This window comes from Amblyomma maculatum, chromosome 1, assembly GCF_055883805.1.
Source record: "Amblyomma maculatum isolate TAMU_Amacu chromosome 1, ASM5588380v1, whole genome shotgun sequence".
Classification (NCBI taxonomy): Eukaryota; Metazoa; Arthropoda; class Arachnida; order Ixodida; family Ixodidae; genus Amblyomma; species Amblyomma maculatum.
In genome coordinates, this window is record NC_139344.1 from 379,658,310 (window position 1) to 379,680,842 (window position 22,533).

The window sequence follows — 22,533 nt, forward strand, 5'->3', positions numbered from 1 at the left end:
ATAATGTCCTAAAGCGAGATCGGCTATGAGAGCAGCCGTAGTAGAGGGCGCCAGATAATTGGGACAAGCCAAGTGTAGAGAGATTGCAAAACCCATAGGTGGTGTGCGTTTTGCCTCGATCGAAATGCCGCCGCCGAGGCCCGGATCCACACTGCATCCTAGCGGTCGCTAGTCGAGCGCCCGAATGAATGCGGAAAAAAGAAACACAAATAGGAAGCATCTAAAGGAAGTTGATGATTTTGTGAAAAATATTTTTGTAGGCTTCCCAAATGTGACATGACAGGTGCGTTGCACAATCAAATCCGAGGGCGCCGGTCTGCTGCATTTTGTGCCGTAAACAAGCTTTATTTTGTTTTAGAGTGTTAGTTCTACTTCTCGCATGGGTGGCACCGTCCCTTGGCCATGATATTGTTCGCACCCCATCTGTTGTATTATATTCACAATGAGTTTTATATAATCTGTTGATAATGCTATCCGGCCCCTTGTTTCTTTTTTGATTTCTCCGGGTCAAGATTGTCGGCCGCCCTTTGTCAAACTGTATTTGGTCGTAGTATAAGGCCCCTTGATTGTCACGTGAGTTTTGACATAAATTGTGCTGCGGTTTTCCTCGAAAATAAAGTTGTCAGTTAGCGCCTGTCCTGTCTACATCTGTGTTGTCCCCGTCTCTTTTTTGCGCTATGTCTTCAACGAAGTAAAAACCTCGTAAGTGTAAAACTGCCCCACGCCCTTGCTCGCACTGTGCACTTAACATCTTACTCTTCATCAAGCTCCAACTGTAAAACACTCTCCGTAGTGATCTGATCATTGATTGAAAAAAACAAAACAAAAAACGTTATGTTAAACGGCACTAGAATACGGGCAGATAGAAAGAGACAAACACACGTTGTCTTTTTCTATTTTTCCGTGTTAATCATTCGTTTACAAGAAAGGAAAACCTCAGTATCCGTCACACTTGTTCCGTGGACACCTCACCGCGCCGTAGGGAAGAGTGAAAGGTGGGATTGAAAGCGGAAAGATTGAAAGCGGTGCTGTAGTGGTGGCTCCGGAGTAATTTCGACCCCCTGGGGATCTTTAACGTGCACTGACATCTCATAGCACACGGACGTCACTTCGTTTCGCCTCCATTGAAACGCAGCCGCCGGCGGTCGGGATCGAACACGGGTACTCCGGCACAACGGTCGCGCGTCTTACCACTGCACCACCACGGCGGGGCATCTGTCCGGGTTCTAGGGTTGTTTTAGCATGATGTTCATCCAACTCGCGCAACAAGCCACTTTGTCATTTCGAACAAAAAAAAAACTGTTTGCCACCAGAAAAAGTCGATTAACCCCGCCCCTGGCGCGCTGGCCTGGCGCGCTGGCCTGGGAGATCGGTGCTGCCGCATTTAAGGGCGGCTGACAGACGTGGCTTATAGCAGCCTCTTCCGCCAGGCGGACAATCTTCCGCTGGAGCTCAGGGTCCAGGCTTCGCAGCAGGGCCTGCCAGTTCTTTCTACTAGCTATATTTTGTTCTACCCCGGGAGAGTGTGGGCATTCTCATATTATGTGATCGAGGGTGCCTCTCGCCCCACAATAACTACACCTATCATACTCTTTCATGTCCGGTACATAAGGTACGCAAAGAGTGCATTCAAATATACGTATTAGTTTGTAAGCGCCTCACTGAAGCACCTTCTTTGTTATTCAACTTTGGATTTGGTGACAATACCAGCCTACCTACCAATTGCCGATGGTTGATGATCTCCCCCTAGTTTAGCAACACCTGTGCAATGAACATCGTACGTCTTCATAAGTTCCATTAGCGCCACTCCATTTAACCCTAGGTAAATACGACATACGTCACCTAGGCATACGATTGACCGGCTAGCCGCTGACTTAGCACATTAAGTAAAAACACGCCGAGGGTATCAACTACGAAAGACGTCTCCGATCAGACCACTCCATATTCCCGCGAAGCCCTTTCTAAAAACTCGAATGGATCGTCTCGGTCCCTTCCCAACTTCTTCAACGAGCAACAAGCAAGCCATTGTAGCCACTGACTATCTCACGCACTACGCAGAAACAAAAGCCCTGTCAACTGTCACTGCAGGGGAAGTCGCGAAATTTGCGGTTGCACATATCTTACTACGCCATCCCATTCCAGAAATTCTTATTATAGACAGCAGCACAGCGTTTACGGCCCAGTTCACCCAGGCGATCCTATATTACAGTCAGACAGGCCACTGGAGGACGACCTACTACCATACGCAGACAAACAGACCTACAATGCGTCTGAATAAAACCATCGCGAACATGATTGCCACGTACTTCGACGCTGAACACAAGACAAGGAACAACATCCTGACTTACGTCATCTTTCTCTATAACACTGCCATCCAGGACACAACCAGGTAGAATAAGTTCAAACATGTGGGATCTAGTGAGCATGTAACAGACGAAGAAAACCTCGACGCCACCACATACATTCAGTGCGCAGAGGGAGCGCAACGACTCGCTCAGCTGCACATTAAAGACCAGTAAAGCACCAACGCCCAAGGATACAACTTGCAACAACGCGATGCAGGGTACAAGCCAGGCGACCTAGCCTCTGTTTGGACGCCGATTCGCCGTCGCGGACTAGGTAAAAAGCTCTTAATGCGGTACTTCGACCCATACTAAGTCCTTCGCCCCATTGCACAATTATAAACTACGAAGTCATCCCTGATGGCACGATACATCGCAGCAGCGCATGCGCGCCCAGAAGTCGTGCATGTTTTCAATGCTTTAATTTTTGATGTTTATGTTCCTCTCCTCCTTTTCAGAACTACTGAGGCAATGCGTTTTAGGGGGGGGGGGGGGGGGGTGAGTAATAGCGCGAGACATTTTAATTTTTATTTCTTGCCTTCAATAGCCAGCAGCCCACGACCTTATAACTTTCTTTGTCTACGTTCAGGTTTTCAAAGAGCATGTTTGCCACGCAAAATGCGCCAAGCTGTATCTGGACCTTTTACCACCACGCGCGTCTATTTTCACATTGTTCTAGAATGTTCTTGTCAGCATTGACCAGGTTATCTAAACGTTCCTTCGCCAAGTTAAGATTGAGAGTTGCCGAATCCAGCGGACACTCGTAATTCGACGATTGCGTAGCACGATTGCTGGCATCGCCGCCGCCGGGTTGCTTAATTCTTTTACGGGTGCAAGTAAACCCAGTAATGAGCTTAATTATGTGAAACCTGTCCCTTCATTCATCTATTACTTTTGGTACTGTCACCGCCACTTGATAACATTACAAAACTTAATTTGAAAAAAAAAAAAAAAAAAAAACAGAAAACTTCATTTCTCATCGCACGTGCATAATGCTTGCTGTAGTGCTGAATGGCGCCTAGTAATCATTGTTTCATGTTTCTTGTACAAAACAAATTTTCGTCGATACTGAACCTTGGACTTCGGGTAACAAAGCTCATGCATGTCAATTTGTCTATTTACGAAGGCCTACCCGTTCATAACTAAATGTTTTTTTCTGATAAATATAGGATTTGGTTTGGTTTAATTTGGAGTTTAACGTCCAAAAGCGACTCAGGCTATGAGAGACGCCGTAGTGGTGGACTCCGGAAATTTCGACCCACTGGGGTTCTTTAGCGTGCACTGACAACGCATAGAACATGGACGCCTAGATTTTCGCCTCCATCGAAAAGCGGCTGTCGAGGCCGGGATTCGATCCCGCGTCCGTGGGCACAATAGCCGAGCGCCCTATCCACTGCGCCACCCCGGCGAGGTGGCGCAGTGGTTAGGGCGCCTTCAGCGTAACGCTACGCTGAAGCAGCGCCGGCGTCTTCAGCCTTCAACGTAGCGCGGCTACCGCTGCGCTACCCTGAAGGCTTGAAACCTAGAGTAGTATTGCTTTCGCAATAAAACGGGTAAGTATAGGAAGGTGCTTCTAGCCACTCCAGTTTGAGCGCGCAGTATTTTGACCGAGCTATGTTGAAAATGAAATATGAGATTGCGATCACGAGCATTTCTTGACATGTGTGCTCAAATGGAAAATTATAGACAATGGTCCTAGTTCATGGCTTAGACAAAAAGGAAAAAGTGTCTTCTATTGAACGAAACGTTGAAAGTGTGTCTTCTACTGAACGAAACATTGAAAATAAAATCACAAACTTAAGGACATTTCTATCCCTTCTTAGGGAGCAACTGCTGCATGGGAAGCAAGCAGCAAGCATTCCCTCAGCGGTCACGTGGCGTATTCAATTCATAGGGGCGAAGGGAACAGCTACTCGACACTTTTTTCTATCAACACTGACGTATGTTCAGCCGCGCAGGGCAATGCGCATTCTTGTACTTCCGAAGGCATTGTAAATTATCCGTATGACTATGTCCATTTGACGCACATTCTTGCAAACGAAACTTATTTCCGCCAGTTTTAGGTTTCGAATTCACGAATGACACTGGGAGCCCAGATGTCATGCCGAAGGTCTTCTCTTGCGTGTGCGAGCACAAACGGGCGAGAACTGCAGGCCTTGCGACCTCGTGTGTGGCTCATGCTTATTGAGGCCCGCGACGCAGCAGTTAGAAAGGTCGCGTACCTGCACGCTAAAATAAAACGAAAAAAAAAATGCAACTCGCATAGCGCATCCTTCCTCTGAAAACACTCTCCATCGGGCCGCTCCGACAGCTGGAAAAGGAGGCGGCTACATTGTACGAACGGCAAACATCGGCACAAACCGAGATAATCTATTCCTGCGCAGTTATAGTTTCCTGTAAGGCATGGTTTCAGACAAATGGGAGGCTGCAAAAAACGGGCAGTCCTGTAAAGCCAAGGGGAACATGGCTTCAGACGAATGGGAGGCTGCAAAAAACGGGCAGTCCTGTAAAGCCGAGAAGAATATGTCTTCGGTGAGGCAGGACGCCCGCACTGCTTCGGACACCGACATTCGCAGAGAGTCAGTGCTTTCGGTGAAGGAGTCTTGGCACTGGTTGCGAAGTAACCTATGGATTCTGCCCCTAACATTCACTCACATATGGCAGTCTGCGGGACACTCTCTCCTGCAACCTTTCTTCCCGCCATTGGTAAGCTTGCTTCGGTCTTTTCAATTAATGTTTTAAAGCATAACTATACTCTCAGCATTGAAAATTCTCTTGTATTCTGCCCACGCTGTCGTTGTCCTCGTAAAAGCGACGCATACTCACAAGGGAGATTCACCCTGATGAGGCGGTGATTACATTTTCTGAGATTCCATTCTGCGGAACTGAGAATAAAAATTTCAGCTAATCCGGTTCACTGACAGTGATGGTTGAGGGTGGTGCATGGCTTGCCGAAATTTAAATTTGTGAGATTAAGAAATAGTAATTGTAGTAAGAAAGAAATAAGGAAAACATAATTACGAATAACAAGTTACTGCCCGATGTTTCGGCTTCCTCATCCGTAGCACTGCCGGGCCACGAGCGATCATCCGATCGTAGACACGGACTCTCGCCGCTGTGATACCAAGTAACTAAGCGGGGGACATAACTACTTTGCCGGCGCTTGGTTGCTCAGCATCGCACTGGATGCCGTGGCGTCAATGTTTCGGCAGAGCGGATATATATGGTGCAGAAGCGAAGAAAAGCGTGATTGGCTCAAGGCAGATACTGACAAAGAGGAAGAATTTTAGCACAGAGAAGAAACGCCACAGTGACCATGTAGCCACGCTCAACACAGTTTGGGCTTAGATAACTAGGTTTACTGCGATATACCAGTGCAGGTCTCTAGAATACCTTTCAGTTTACTTCACCGCCATCTCAGGCTCATCCCTGCCGGCATCACGTACTGCTGAACCACTTGGTTATCTATACACTGAATCGAAATGTTGTTAGCGGTCTGAGTTTTACCTACGTATTGTGTAATTCCCTTACAAGACACTATTCATGGACACTAAAGTGATGTCCTTGAAATTGTTTTCTTTTCTTGATTATTGCACAGAAAATATACACAATGTTCATGTTTATCGAAGCATGTGGATCATTAGTCGGTGGCTAGTTTCGGATGCATGACACAAATGTTATGCATCTAGGCAGTTGACTGTGGCTGCAGCATAAATATGAACATTTCAATAGTATGGGGAGCTATACTGTTCTGATAGATGCATTCTTTAGAACAGATGAAATGTTCAAGAGGGGCTTAATGCTGAACGGAATGACGTTCCAAACTTTGGCGCTGACAATGCTACGGTTCAACTTGCGTGCATTTACCTAAAAGACACAAGTCTTTTAGGTAAATTGAGATTATTGCTATAAGCGTATCTAGTGCTATTTGAAGGAATCTTGAGACTTGAAGAACAGTGTGGTATATTTTTGTGTTGATAATACTATTCACTAAAAGCACTGTTTTTAATGGCGAATTATATGAAAACGTGTGATGTTCTGGAAAATAATGAGCAGTGCGGAGTATGATGAGTATGTGAAGCCCCATAACTTGATACAGAATGTCAGATGAAAATGAAGTATACTGAAATAGACCAATATGTCAACGCTGAAATGATTTCTTGCTTTAATTAATGTAACGCATGCAAAGGACAATTTCTTACTGAATGTTACTATGTGAGCAGCCCAATAACAAATTTATGTAAGGATATTCCTAAGTACTTGTAATTTTCTACCTTTTTAAGGGGTATTCCTACGAACTGCAGCACATGTTTTAGACACCTGCGTTTTGCTAGAAATTAAAACTATAAATTTAATTTCTTTTAGGATTAAGTAAAAGCTTGTTGATTCTAAACCACTGCTTTCTAGTTTCAAATTCAATATTTGGAGGTACCTCTGCTTCGTTTAAGGATTTGTGAGTTATATTAAGAGTTTTTCATCATCGTCGTAAGAAACTTGCTGTGCGTTTTGTACAAAAATAGGGTAGTCGTTTGTAAAAAAGAAAATATACAGTGAAGAGTATCAAGCTCTGCTGCATTCCACATGTAAATTTTCTTAGTATGGACTAATAACCATTAATTTCTACTTATTAGGTACAATTTGTTAGGTAACTGGTGAACACATTAATGGCTACGACATGAAAAACACAACATTCTAATGTGAGTAAAAGACTATTAGTATATACTGAATCAAAATCTTTTTATATATCTAGAAATACACTTATGGCAAATTGATTATTGCTTAACGCAGCATTAACAATTTTTGCTATTCAAAACACCGCGGTAACGGCGGAATAATATTGTTTACGGAAGCCCTGTTGACTAGGCCTATGTCATATTTGTTTATGAATCTGTTATTCTCTTAGTTATTAACTTTTCAAGACAGCGTATTTATGCATGATAATTTTATATTCGGCCTTAATTCGCTATGACGTTAAAATCATCAACTTTAGTTTCAGTTTTGGGCTGTTTGAAATAAATATATTCGAGCAATAGAATTTTAAATGTTATTTTTCAGCAATACTGTTAAATACGCGTGTCTGCGCTTTCGTCCAAAATATTTGTTATTTGTCGTTGCATAATAATGCTAATAAGAAACACTTCATCATTGATGCAGCCAGAAGAAAACAACGTCAATTTGTAGGTGCCACGAAAGCGTGTGAACAGAGCGCATGATGGATTGCCGGCCAAAGTGAAAGCCCGCTCACCCTACTTTATGAGATGGCAGCCAGGCACGGGACCCATTTATGTCTTAGCCCAAACCTCCACGCACAAGATATGTTCGCTGTCAGTAGGACGCAGGGGTGTGATTAAAATATAGTTGCATGTGATCTACTGAAATCATTTAGACATACTGTGCTTAAAATGTGATCATTTATATACCATATTTTGCAGCATCGTAACAACCCAGCTAATTTTAGATGGCCCTGCCATAAGCGGAATTGCATGCTGAAACTAGACTCCAGCTTTCGCAATAATAGTACTTCCAGTAGTTTTGTGGTCATATCTAGCGAATATAAGTAAATTTCATATTGCTACAGGCAGCATTGAGTAAAAATGGTCAACTCATGATTAACATCTCGTTCCACGAAACGCTTCAGTGAATTACACTCCAACGTCGCCACTGCATGCGTAATGCTTTTTGTGTTCTACTTTTAGGCCGCAGCGAAAGGGATGCCAGCTTGGAAATATGGCTTCACCTTTTCGGCGTTCAAGATTGCCATAGTAACCGGATCGACACTTTCAGAGAGACTGGTACACATTCCTGCTTTCATATTTTATCCAAAACTTCAACAGTATAACGAACATACACCTTCTGTGCTGGGCAAACAAAAGCATACAGTAGCCTCCACAGGAACAGACTCATTTTATGGAATGCAAATGCTTGGGTGCTTTCTTAGCCACTCACATTTTTATCTGTAACGCATGAAGGCTTAGAAAACATGCTATTTTTCATAGTTAGCCGATAGCAGAGCTAAAGCATTACCTTGTGACGCAAGCGAAACCAGCCAAGTGTGATCGGAATCGCTTTGACGGCGCTCCCAGCTGTTTGCCAGCCGAAATTAAATGCTCTGCCTTAAAGCCACCTTGAAAAGACTTTATCTTTAACACTATCATTCCCCTAGACTGGAGCTAGATTTGCGCGTGATAAAAAGCACGAGCGATGAAACCACGTCACTATCAGCATCTATTTATCAGCCTACAGCTTCTTAACAATGCAGTGTGGAAGTAGTTGAAATTATGTGAAAAATGTAGTTGGCTGGCACTGACTGACCAGTAAGAACCATAAACACTTCTATACAGCAGCCCCATCCATATTTACCACATGAAAAGTCTTATACCCTAAAAATGTAAGGAAATTTACGTAATTGTCTGCCTCTCTGCGCTCAATTTTATCTGAAGCCATGGCGCGGAGATTTTGTCTCTTTGTGCAACTTCTAGCCATCTATTTACTCACACTGGGCAGGCAGGCATTCTTAAGGTGCATAAAATTAGCCTCATTTTATGTTACGCTTGCATCCTCATAGCTATAGGTCATCTCCAGTCACTGGCCAAATAATAGTACATTTTTGCATAACAATCAATACAGACACACTGCTAGAAGGCTGTAAGCCCTCTCTTCCACACGGAGGGAAAGGGAGCAAAATGTGCGTAGTAACCGGCTCATCTCCAAAAGTAATTAGGTGCATAATATTTTAAAATACACATCCTAAATTTTTCCAACGCTTACTGATATGCAGACTTTTCGGCACTGCTTTGTTCTGTTATCAATTTCCAGTAATGTATTTCGTACAAGCTGCCACAACCTAAGTAACGGCACATCTTACGTACTCTGTTTTCTCTGCATATACCGTTCTTATCATTAACAATAGAAAGTTAAAAGTTTGGTGTTTTTACCACTAAAATAGGAATCGACTGCAGTTAGCAGATTCTATTATCTGTGGTAAGAGGAGCAAAACTTGTTTAATCAATGCTTTGTTTTTTCATTCAAACACTGCAGATGGCATGGACGTCCGCAAAGGCAGTGTACGTTTCCGGGCTAACTGGGTACTTTGTGGCCTGCATAGGCTTGTCGTGAGTACTACACCACGCGTAATTCTATCACTTTCAAATGTGTTTTCGCTCAGAAGCCATTTCATGTATTTATGCATCGAAAATCTCAAATGGTACCTGGCGCTGTACAAGTCTGCCTAAAAGAACCTAGTGACAAGCCTCTCAGCATTGTGTTCTGGAAACCCATGCAAGATAAAGCCCGAAAGCCAAATATATATCTATATATATATATATATATATATATATATATATATATATATATATATATATATATATATATATATATATATATATATATATATATATATATATATATATAATCCGGCACCGATCCGTTATGTGAGGAGGATGCAGTGGCGCTTCATTTCACAGTGCGTCTATGATGTCGTCATTAGGTGCCTAGTAATCATAAATATCACTCAACAGATTTTGAAACCATGAAATCTCAATACAGAAGCGAAGCAGTTTTAAAACTCTGGGGAACATACCGGGAGACTACTGCGGAGCGCGACCCATGAAAACAAATTTAACTACAAATTTCCAGAATAGCTTTCCGGTCTCGGAAAGCGCGTCTAGATGCAGCCGATGGCTAAAAGTTAGCGAGTATTTTTAAGATAAAATGAGACAAAATATGCTACTCATGTGGCACGAAAGGACGACATCGTAGGTGTCTTGTGAAATCAGAAAATTGGTTTGGAAACATTCGCTTGCATGTATTTCTACAGGCACTACGTCTACTTCTCACCCCAACTCTGCTGCGGTGTCCGCGAGCGCCCCCTTCGTGTGTAAATAGCGTGTTGGTCTATAGATGATTCGAAAATGAGACTCTGGAGATCTCAGTCACTGATACCCTTTTGACGTCTGAGACTTCTAGACTATGTCAAAAAGATTGCAAGGCTGTGTATATTAACTGAGAAGCCTAGCCTTTATACAACGTATACAATGTCGGCTGGGATGAATTAATATGCGGGCAGTTGCAAATTGTTCTTTCTTGCGAGTTCACCGTGCTACAAAATAAACGCCTTCTTAGCTCAAGAAACTACCCTACCAAGCACCACATTTTTTTCAAGATAAGTCCCCGCTCTTATTTGCGAACGAGATCAAGTTTTGATCTCGCCTTTTTTTTTTTTCAGCAGCTTATAAACGCAATCTTCGCGCCTGTAAGCCTGAAATAAAAGCTGTCGTCATTTTCTATAATTGATAGGCTCACTTTGTCTGTTCCAAAGCTGTAAAATATAAGTTGGAATATCTACCATGAGGAGCGTCGAAGATCAGGGCACAACTCAGTTTAGCTTTGTGTAAACCTGATATTACTATTTAGGTTCTCTGCAATCCATGCTCTCTTTTGTTTACAGCCTACTGTACTGGTGTCCCACTGCAGACACACTTCTAGGTGGGTCCATAGCCGCGGCACTTCTGGCAGGAGTTACGGAAGGCTTGTATTACGTCACATTGTATGGGACATGCACTACGACCTTCCTTCACAATACAGGATTAATAATTGTGAGCCTAAATTGCTTACGACATTCAATTTAAAATGGGTATCTTTACTCCACATAAACTAGGCTGACGGGATTAAAAAGTTCATGGGGATATGCGCGAACTCAATCTCTTACAATTCTGGACAACTAATGGGAATACTATTTTTGTGAAGTAGCATGAATGTCTCTTCAGGTTAAACCCCACGCTTGCATCCTGTATATTGAAGGTCTCATTCATGCGGGTGGAAAGGCTTTTGAGGCATTTTAAATAGTTTAATTTGCTCAAAGACGGCATTTAATCTAAGTTTTATACTTAAATATTCCCCCCTCCCCCTCTAAGAGTTACGCGATGAAATTTACTGCGCAGCAGACCCTCAATAATTTGAACTTTGCTTAAGCTTCCCAAGACCAGCTTTGGCAAAGTAAGCAGCTTACAATCACCATGTAATGACTGGCTGAGGGTGCTGAGAAAGTAATAGAGTATGATAACGTTTTCATACGTTTAGGGAGCAAAGGGAACGCAAGAGCAGTATTCACTCCCTGATTTTGTTTTTACCTTGTCCTTTGAAGCTGTTCTTTGACCCTTAGCAAGAACGCAGTAGCCTAAATGTCATGTTCTTTTCTTCAAAGGGGATAATGGACTCGATGTTTGGAATTGGCTGCATGCTCGGTTCTGTAATAGGTGGCGTGCTCATTGATGTAAGTATTCGTCTTTTAAGTGCTTGCTAAAGGAACTTTCGTTATTGAATTCTTCTTGAATTCTGAGACAAAAACAATACACGTGCTATACTAACTTTCCGAATGACATCAAACCGAATGTCACTCTACTGCACACGGTACCCGGTAATGCGCTACTACTAAGCGGTGTTTGTTACTCTTCACTTGTTTCAAATTTTATTGGAGTTGACGGAGAAACCCACAGAGGCATTCTAGATTGACATTTCGAATTCCTTTGAAACGCGGTTGTCTCCCCACCCTTTTGTCCGCGTGCTCATGTGTCTTCGGGCCCGATACCATCGCCATACCATTTTCTAAATGAATACGCAACAATCTGATTTACAAAAATCTTGCTTATATTCCCTCGGAAGATGAATGAATAACTGTCTCAGTAGCAAAATAATACCGCACTTTGGGTTCGAGTTTCTTTATTATGACATTTAAAACCTTACACTACTGTGACGGGCTGATGATTTAGAATCTTGTCAGCCTAGTTTCGCACTCCATGCGTTTAGTAGCAGCTATCCTCAAAGCAAAGATGCAGTTGCTATCAGCAACGCCTATTTCAGTCTATTTTAATAGCAAAACGACTGATGCGACTGACAAATGAGCAAACAGGCAAAAAACGAAACAAACGAAATGGTAACGTAGCTCTATATAGATTAAATATTGAAGTCTGCTGCTGCTTAACAAAACCGTTGCGGGGCATCAAGGTCCATCGAGTAGGACTGCCATTCGCAGTCCCAATTATCATTCGACTGAAATGTCGCTCAATTTTTCATCGTAATACTGTAATATGGCATTCTCATGTCTTGAGTGTAAAAAGTTAGAATTTTAGTCTGAAGGCTATGCTCCTTTTCGCGTGCCCGTGCGTCTTATGTCGGTTCTGTCATCAATCTTTGTTATGATTCCCCCTCCCCCCCCCCCCCCCACACACACACTTTTCGCGCTCTATTTACGGCATATAAGATGTCACCTTCCTGCAATAAAGAAGTTGGTAGTGAGCGCTTGTGTAGTGTGTCGTCACCCTACCTGTGTAGTTGTCTTTCTTTTCGCCCTATGCTTTTAGTTTACATTAATCTCCTAATTTCCATATGTTGTTTTAAACCTCACCACAGTATATTTAAGCACAAAGTAATATTTTACACACTATTAACGTTATTTTTATTCAACATGTTCAAACAATACGCCGCTTCAAATAACACATTAAATTAATTAAATCGATTCATTAAGCGATTATTATGGTGAACCTTAGTATCACATTTTCCAAACTCAATAATGCACTACGTACGTAAGGACGTTATACGTTTTCATGTTCATCCATATGAGGCGACATTTTTGTCCTTGTCTAGCCTGAGCTGTTCTTCCTTGTGTATCGTTAATGCTTTCGCATTAATAATAAGACACATGTGAGATTCTGCCTTCGTTAGTTGCCATACAAGACTTTCTTCGGTTAAATTAGAAGTTCTAGCGAATTCCATGCCCCTTGTAGACAACAGTTAAAACATTACTGAGGAAGCCTGCATTTAAATCGACCTATAATACTCAACAAGGTTGACGCAGCTGCAGCTGCTGCAGCTGAGGCTCTAAGGGAGCACTTCAGGTGAGGCTCAAAGGAAGTACCTTTGCAAGACAAACAGAACCATCTTTGCAGGCTGCGAGGTTCGAAACTGGGTTTGGGCCCACTGCGGAGGAGGGGCGCGCAACGGGGTTTACGGAGCTTCTCCCAAACGCACACCCCTGGAAAAGCCGAGCGCCAGGCCGGGGGACGCTTGTACCATTTTTACCAGTGGGTGTCCGGCGGTGGGTTTCGAACTAACCACCTTCCGCAGCAGAGACGGGCGCTCTAACCACTAGGCCACTCTCGTCTACTTCTTCTCCAAGATCAAGGGTCACGCTCACCTAAGTGTTGCTTGTGTTTACCTTAGTCAAGGACAGAGTGAGACTGGGTACTGCTCTAAACGCAATCGCATAACGGAGTTCTCTCTCAGTCATGCTATTTGCCTTTCTGAAGTTGTTCATTAAGTTATCATCATTTCCAGCTTTGGGCTTTTCCTCTGCCTTACTATGTTTTCGGCACTCTGGTCATCTCTATGGTGCCATACTTCCTAGCGAAGGGGACGGCTCCACGAGTGCAAAATACAGGTAAGGTTTTGTAGCAGTTTTAGTTTAGTGGGGTTTAATGGCACATGGGCTACTAAGCCCATCATGCGCCAAGCGCGAGGTTTAGTTTGAGGTTTTGTAGCAGTAACAAGCCATATGAAGGCCTTTGTTTTTGCTAAGCGTGAATTACAAAGAAGCATTCTAGTTCACTTCATTGTATATTATATCTAGTGTTTGAGTTGTGCGTGGATATAATTTATATTCGCTCTAACCAAAAGCGTGATAAAACGACAAAAGAAACCTTTTTTCTCTCTTTTCCACTCACAATTTATGATGAACGTAAATTTGGTAATATTCATTTTACTAATCCAAAAAGGCAGCTTCATTATAGTCGATATAGAATCACAAAATTTAACAGATATGCAATATTAAGAAAAGATATGCTGATTGCAATGTCGCCTTTCAGAACCAGTTTCTTCAAAAGACGCCAAAGTGCCGTTCAGCTACTACCGACTGTTGATTAACCCTCGTTTCATGATCAACATGGGCTCTCTCACGCTTACCTTTGTCATGTTCGGCTTTTACGAACCTACGTTAGAACCCTACACCCGCCAGGTAAAGATATGCTTTTTTAAATATTGTTGGGTCGTACCCATTAAAAACCCACAATGCGAAACCCCTCACTACTGCAAATATATTATTTTCTTCTTTGTCTCATTCCATTATTGAAATCGTTAGCAGTCACACCATTTTACATCTTTTGTGCTTTCTTTCATTAACCTTTGACTTCTTCTACCTTCAAAAAACCGAACGCTGAAGTGCGCGTAGTAAAAGAACTGAAACGAAATTGTGACAGAAGCACTAAACGTTCTTTCGCAATTTGATAACTTGGTACAATAATGTTCGAACTCATATTCTATCTTCCTTTCTGACAGTTTAACTTGAGCAGCACTGAAGTCGGCGCTATCTTTATGGCCACCTACGTTGCTTATACATCTGGTGCCATTGTGGCTGGCATCGCATGTCAATTCAAGGTTTGTGGATTATTGCGTCGTTGATGAATGAAGTTTTCTTTGGTTTTGAGGATTTGAGACACATGTTAGTACCGTACTCGACTAACATTTGTGCGACTGAAAATAAACTCCACGACGTCGACTCCTTCATTCCCAAAACCTAGAAACGACCGTGCCACTAATGCCAAAGGCTAGCTAGGTACAGCTGTTGGGCAACTATTTACCGACATTGTTTTAAGGAAGACGGGTGAGGGTATCGTCGTTCCCTTGCCACGACCGATTCACTACATTGTTTACTCTTAAAACGGTGTGCACCTTCTATTTTCGCGCTGGTTGCGAAAGCGTGAAATGTTATTTAGAAAAATACCATTCAATTTCGGTATCTGACCTGCGTGCTTGGTTTCCAATTTCTTTAGCAAGACGCAATGTGGGAAGTCATCGCCATTTCCCTAGCTGCCATTTCATTTTTCATCGTTGGACCGGCTCCATTTCTTCCATGCGATCCGTGAGTACTCATTCCATCAGAGAAGATGCGTGCGCGAACAATCACCGGGGATCTATCACGTCATTGCGGTTCATTACGTACACAGTTGCAGCAGAATTAAAGATAAAAGTTTCGAATTATTTACAAAGACTGTATGATGTTTTTGTGAATTCGCGTTTGCGTGTTGTAATTGACTCAGCTCTTATCATTGGGTCAATACTTGTTGACCGCTGAGAAGATAGCCTTCAAATACATCCATCCTTTTCTACTGTAAATAAAGCTGTATGGTCGATTCATGTATTCCAAATTTGGCAATTCATTTCTGAGTAAAAGTGAGTGAGTGAAAGTGAGTGAGTGAGTGAGTGAGTGAGTGAGTGAGTGAGTGAGTGAGTGAGTGAGTGAGTGAGTGAGTGAGTGAGTGAGTGAGTGAGTGAGTGAGTGAGTGAGTGAGTGAGTGAGTGAGTGAGTGAGTGAGTGAGTGAGTGAGTGAGTGAGTGAGTGAGTGAGCGAGCGAGCGAGCGAGCGAGCGAGCGAGTACAGCGACATCATTAGCACGTGGTTGGATTAATGTAAGAAAAAAGATAATTTCAAGCATGAAGTCCCTCACCACTTTATGTAATCGGGTTCTATATAACGTCGACATGCATATGCGTACGTGAAACACTTGCGTATGTAATAAAAAGACAAAGCAAGCCACTACATGGCATAAATGACATTCGTAAGAGACTGCATCACGCGAATAGCTGATTTTTTTAAGGTGACCGTACGCGCTTTATTGTCGACGTACTGATTGCATTACGTCATGGGGTGGTATACAATGCAGACAAATGTTACATTCGTTACATGTGAATTTTAATTTAATGTAATGTCCACAAATCAGTAGCAGTAATGGGAGTTGTAGATGTGGGGAGAGGGGGGGGTGATAATTAAAAACACCTTTATTCGAGCACTAAATCAAGTACGCCAGTGTGTGCTGCATGTAATTTCGTATGCAATATTACCTAAATGTTTCGTATAAAAAAGAAGAACCGAACAAGGGTAAATAGGGTACGCCTCAGGTCGCAGATGAGCCAACGTTTCGACAAGTGGAGACGAAGACAAGTCCACTTGTCGAAACGTTGGCTCATCTGCGACCTGAGGCGTACCCTATTTACCCTTGTTCGGTTCTTCTTTTTTATACCGTGCAAACCATCTTCTTCCTTTCGTTCTACCTAAATGTTTCGTGAAATACTGAAGTTTTCACACACAACGACCAGCTCAAGATCGTCCGAGACATTTCGAATGCATGTGCATTACAGCTATGCAGCTGATGGTACGCAGCTGGATAGTCATGCATGTAGTTCGTGCTATTCTGCTGAAAGTAGGCATTGCTAGCTTTGAGGAGAGCGAACTTTGAAATCAACGAAACTAAAAACGCTGATTTTCCTCATTTGTGTCTAAGTGCAAAAGGTAATCAAAGCACGTGTCAGGGCTTTCTTCTAGCCAAAAGTAATACAAGAATTCTTAGAATAAAAGGTAGCGCAAAAGGACGAGGACGGAGGAATGAACACAAACAGAATGCTACGAACAACTGGTTTTATTTTCCGCAGTAGTTAACAATATATAGACCTACGCATAGCATGCGCACATGACCACTGGGCAACCACAGCTTTCTTAGCAGAAAAGAAAATCTGCTGACATATCTAATAATAGCTGAAAGATCGTTAATAAGATAATCAGTCGGGAAGGGCATCAAAAACAACCACTGAAGAAATTTAAAGAAAAACGAGCAGGCGCGTAAAGGACGGTATACTTCTTACAGATAGCTCTCCAGGAAAGCGCGCTCGGAGGAGTATAAATTAATTGAAGCTTGGCTTATACAGTGATTTTATTTTTTGTGAATGTGAAAGGCCTCCAGCAAAACTTTGCCTTTTGTGCATGAGTTTCTGCCCAAAATCTTTGCCTCAATAAAGCGGGGCTCGCACTTGTACGTCAGAACGTGCGAAACCTAATTCGCGAACCTATCGTTTTGTGCTATGTTTAGGGCCTGCTCCCTTAAACGGTCATTAAGGCACCGCCACGTCTGCCCTATGTAACATCTTCCACAGGACAGGGAAATAAGGTAAACCACTCCCAAGACACATTTGACGAAGGCTCCTTCGTGTCGCTTATTGAAACCGCGCTTAACATGTCCACCTATGAGGGGTAACAGTTAGGCCAACTTATTTGGTGCCGAGAAAACAAGCGGCACATTGTGCCTTCTGTCCACTTTCTTGAGGTTATGAGAAACCTTGTGAACGTAAGACATTACCTAAGGTTTGGCAATAGCGCGTTGATTATCAGCCATCATTCGGCGAGGTCTAAATTTCTTTAAGAGGGTTTCTGCGACTGCCGTTAAGACCGAACAAGGAAAGCCAGCATCCAAAAGTCTGCGAACCTGATTATCAAACCTTTCGTGTGAACATGACTTACAAAGCGCAGATTCCAAGCAGAGCGAAGCAATGGCTCTTTTTGCAGTCTTAGAGTGGGAGGAGTCGTAAGACAAAAGATCTTTCTTAGCACGTAGGAAATACGCCCAGCAGGCGTGAACCTGCCTTAACTTCAGCTCCAGGTCTAAAAAATCAATCACGCTATTCTGCGGTAGTTCATGGGTGAAAGACAAGCCTTTGCCATGGTGATTAAACATTTGCAAAATTTGGCGAACTGAAAGTTCGTAAGTAGACTTATTAAAAGCTTTTTAAAAAATTAAAAATCAGCAACATATCTAAAAACCTTTAAAACTAAGCCCCCACTAAAAGCTTAATTCAAAAGGCGATCAATAAAAGCTAAAAAAAATCTCGCATAAAATAGGCACCACGCAGAACCCAACACAAATGTCATTGCGTTGCAGTAAAGGCGGCGCCTCAAAAAGGATAAAAGTTACACTCAAATAAAATTCTAGAAGTTTTGAAAATTAACAATATATATATATATATTCTGGGCAGACGCTGATGCACAAAAGCCAGAGTTTTGCTGGAGGCCTTCCACATTCACAAAAAAATCGAATCACTGTGTAAGCGAAGCTTTAATTAATTTATACTCTTTCTAGCGCACCTTCTTGGAGAGCTATCTGTAAGAAATAAGCATACCGTCCTTTACGCACGTGCTCGCTTTTGTTTAGGTTTCTTCGGTGGTTGTTTTTGACGCCCTTCCTGGGCTGATTATCTTGTTACCTGTCTTTCAGCGATTACTAGATATGTAAGTAGATTTCCTTTTCTGCTTAGAAGGCTGTGGCTGTCCAATTGTCATGTGTGTATGTGATGTGTAGGCCTATATATTGTTAACTACTGCGGAAAATAAGGCCAGTCGTTAGTAGCGTTCGTGTTTGTGTCTCTTCCTCCATCCTCGTCATTTTGCGCTACCTTTTATTCTAAGAATGTATCACCAACTAGCCCAGCAACAAGTTTTATTGAATACCATGAATGATTCTAGCAAAAAATGCCCGAATGATTCCCGCATGCCAGAATTATTCGTCAGTATACAAGAAAGTTGATGCCCTCCAGAGATACCGGTTCCGTCGATTTACCAGCAGCAAAAGTCCTCGTCAGTGAAAGAAAAAGTTCAGGGGACAATTAGGATCCGCCCTTACGAGTATGTCCTGACAGCGTTAAAAGCGCCCTTCTACAGGCTACTTTCGTTGACCGTCACCTGCACTTTTCTATTCGCTTGATAAATAATCTCTTCACCTCTGTCTGAATTACAATAACTAATCACCTTGCACTCGAAAGCTAGTACATTATGTGGACGCCATCTGACGTACATGCAATTAATTATAGATAATTGAGATTAGTAATCCATAAAAATCACATATGTATATTACTGATTAATTATAATTATTATACATATCACTATAATACATATAAAGCTCTGAAAAGCCTTACTAATTCCCCTGCATGGCCTAAGAGTGATGTGTCTCACTCGGGATCGACGGCTACCGTAAAGTCTTACTCCCATGTCACAGAGGCTAAACGAAATGGCAGCTTAGGCCAACTCGCCCAAGTTGCGGGGTCCCGTGACGTCGTTGAGTTAACCCACCGCCCTAAGAATTTCGGTCATGTCACCTGTCAACTACCACCCGCCAGAGGTGTGATAGTAGCAGAGGTATTAACGCTGTCACCTTAAAGTTAGAGGAGAGTTATCCTGACTTTCGAATAATAAAAGTCGCAATTGTAGCCTGCGATTTGCTACCCAGGTTGACCCGATTGTCATTTGGAAGCCTAAGGTCTCGGTTGAAATAGCACTTTTCCGATTTTCACACGGGACCTTTTTTCACACGGGACCTCCATCTTTAATTTCTTCTTTTATTGTCCAGAACTGAGCGTATATTTGCGCTGGTATCTGCAGTGTGTGCTATAAACAGTAGAAGGATTTTCTTCGAATTAAAAAAAATAATCGTCAAGAGTGTCATTATATTAATAGTTTTGCAATCCCCATCTTGATTCCCATATAGTTTGTGTAGGCGTGTGGCGTTCTCTTTATTAGTTAACAAAACGTTAATTTCGTGCATTGCTTCTTCACTTCCTTTGGAGAATCCTGAATGTTGATAACTACCAAAAGGGCAATCTAAATAGCATGAATTAGGTCCTTGTGCAGATTTCTCTGACTGTAGAGTACTTTCATGACACTGACATCAAAATAAGAAGAAAGGTGCAGTGAAGAATATTTTTGTTGCCTGCAGTCGAACTGTATTCCAATATGTTTTTTGTTGCTTTCTCTTCTTCCAGAGCTCTTTGGTTGATTTATTTGTCTCAGGTATTTGTTGGCTTCTCATGCGCTCTGCTTTTTACGTGTCCATACTACAACGCGTACAACATCGCACTGTAAGTGTAATTCGCTACTCGCGATGCCGGTCGGTCGAAATACGTTAGCAAGGCTAAGAAACTTGTGATATCTATTATCTTCCTACCGTAGGAACGGAGGATATCCTGAAACAATACAAACTAGCGCATTTGTTTCAAGCTGCGTGGTTCGATTCCAAATGATCGGGTGAGTACATCTCGTTATATCAAAGAGGACTGTATATTCATGAGATGATGAAACTGCGTTAGACTGATGTAGGATTTGAGTACAAAAGGTCGCATAGACGTATATGAATGAAAAATAAACTTATTGTGACATTGTAATTCTAAACAGATGTAAGCTTTTAACATGCAAATGTGAGGAGTGCTTCTGAACATGAATATGCAGTCAAGCTGGTATGCCATCATGCGTTTCTAAGTCCCAAAGACAATATTAAAATCTTATTGCTTAACTCAACTTAATCCGGTCAACATTATTTAAGACACGAAACGAAGTTGCACATCTATCACGAAATATTAAACTAAAAAATACTATCTCTTTCTTGCTTCCTTTTCCTTTAGTGCAATCGTTACTCCACCAATCGCCGGTTACATAGTTGAAGCTGTCGGATTTAGAAACGGAAGCATGGTCATGTTTGCTATCCTTCTAACATGGGTAAGTTTAATATTGCTGATTTTGGCACGTTATTTTGTTAATTTCATTCAGGGAAAGTGACAGTCATGCCTACTAGCGAGCATCACGCTGCAGTGCGAGTGTCTCGTAATCCTTATACAGCGCCCGACTGCGTACGGCTTGCAGGCTGAGAGCTACTGACAGGCTCATCACTGTGTAAGGCGCACTCGTATGCCTGGTTAGCGCTTTTTCTAGTTTTGCTTTCATCCAAGTGTGGCGCCAAACTTTGTTACGCTGCAGCGTCGACGAGAATAGGTTTTCGAGAATTCTAAAGTCTAAAATAGATAGGTGAGCTAAAAGGTAACTACTCAATATTAGTTAAAAATCTTACTAACTGGCAAACATTAGTTGCATTTCGGTGCTGAGCATCGTTGACTAGTGCCATGCTGAAAACCAAGCTCTTCTATAATGCTTACTGTATCAAAACCTATAATTACCGGGGCAAACGTCGAGTGAGACATTTCAATGGACCGATGCAACGTGGATATCGCTTGGTGTTTTCCGCACAGCAGTGCATAGCGTATGCTCTCTGTTATCTTGCAGCTTCCGTTTACTCTCTGGCTCTGGATGGACGCAGCGTGCAGAAACAAGACAAAACAGGTTGCCTAATATCACGACATCTCTGGGGCTTCTCATACAAATACGCCGACGGCCTGCGCGATGGTAGCTCAGCTCCAGTTGTCAAGCGGAGCATATCCGCGCCATTATTGCTTATTGCGAATCGTATTGCAGGGCAGTAACACACCCAGTAACGCCCAGTGCAAGTGCATGGTGGAATATTCGCTGTCCAGAATTTTAAACGAAAAGCTTCTTTTTTTTTTTTTTGCCTAAATAATAACCGACAGGCTTCTCTTAATCTGCTTTTCAGTGATACCAACCTGCTCTAGAAGTGCTATGCCTCGTCGTTTCAGCTCTTAAGCGCAACAGAGGCAGTATTTCCCCCCTCATTTTTACAGGCATTATCTATACTTAGGATATAGTTTTATGCTCATCAGCAACGCGCACTTTCAGAGGCGCAGTCAGGCAACTAATTTCTAATGTAAAGATTGGAAGAGCAAGCGTGCAACCTTGTCATGGCACAAAGCTGTCTCTCGACTATGCCTTTTCAAAAAGAGAAGGTGCGATGCCCAGTTCGCCTAGAGTTGTCTCTAAGCCATGGAGATCCTGGCGACCTTCGTTCGGAGAACTTGAAAAAAAGTTCGAGCAGAGCACGGCATCAACGGCAACAATCTAACCAAGTTCTACAATGTTTCCCAACGCTGCTAACGCCTTGCTAAGTGCACATCTAAAGATGTCAGAGCTGTGAAGTCACCAGATGAATGACATTACACTGATGCAGACCCGGTGACAAGAGACATCTAGTAAACAATAAATACAAATCTGATAGTATATCTGTCGTATCAGCACAGATCGAACGAGACACATGAGTGCTTATAGTTTCTCTGAGTGCCGCCACTTCGCGGATGTGTGCCGCAAGCGTTGAAAAAAATGCAGCGCTATGACATTTCTGTGATCATCCAAGAGGCTGCGTTCTGCTCTTCGAAACGAAATTAGAATGCAATATAGCGCGGAGTTACAAAAATGTATTCTAGAAAGCACACATGCAGTGTGTCGTCAAGCTATGTTGGAACACTTTGGTGATTTAACACATTATGAAAACTTCCATCCAGATGTACAAGCAGTTCATATCAGCGAAAGAGAATAAATTCTGCTTGATTCACAAACATGAATTGTTTTCCTCAGTCCAGGATCCCAGTGTCTTGGGCAACCTCCCGGCCACAAAAGGAGAAACTTGCGCTGATCAGAGTGACC

The 22,533-nt window shown here is 42.5% G+C and overlaps 1 protein-coding gene across 1 annotated transcript; it reads left to right on the forward strand.

Annotated features, from left to right (window-relative positions):
• Nucleotides 1-4,805: 4,805 nt before the first annotated feature.
• On the forward strand, nucleotides 4,806-20,763 carry LOC146208344 (MFS-type transporter SLC18B1-like). The gene is made up of 13 exons (XM_084578409.1): nucleotides 4,806-5,048; nucleotides 8,039-8,134; nucleotides 9,381-9,454; nucleotides 10,789-10,936; nucleotides 11,545-11,613; nucleotides 13,674-13,776; nucleotides 14,201-14,349; nucleotides 14,670-14,768; nucleotides 15,164-15,252; nucleotides 19,974-20,069; nucleotides 20,161-20,235; nucleotides 20,610-20,703; nucleotides 20,755-20,763. Exons 1-13 carry the CDS (start codon nucleotides 4,806-4,808, stop codon nucleotides 20,761-20,763), a joined length of 1,344 nt encoding a protein of 447 aa, XP_084434535.1.
• Nucleotides 20,764-22,533: the final 1,770 nt, after the last annotated feature.

Bases quoted from the DNA above. Each gene is read 5' to 3' on its own strand.
- LOC146208344 (XM_084578409.1), top strand. From the start codon at position 4,806: ATGGCTTCAGACGAATGGGAGGCTGCAAAAAACGGGCAGTCCTGTAAA. The intron at 8,135-9,380 runs GTACACATTCCT...CAAACACTGCAG, and splicing joins CGACACTTTCAGAGAGACTG to ATGGCATGGACGTCCGCAAA. The intron at 13,777-14,200 runs GTAAGGTTTTGT...GTCGCCTTTCAG, and splicing joins TCCACGAGTGCAAAATACAG to AACCAGTTTCTTCAAAAGAC.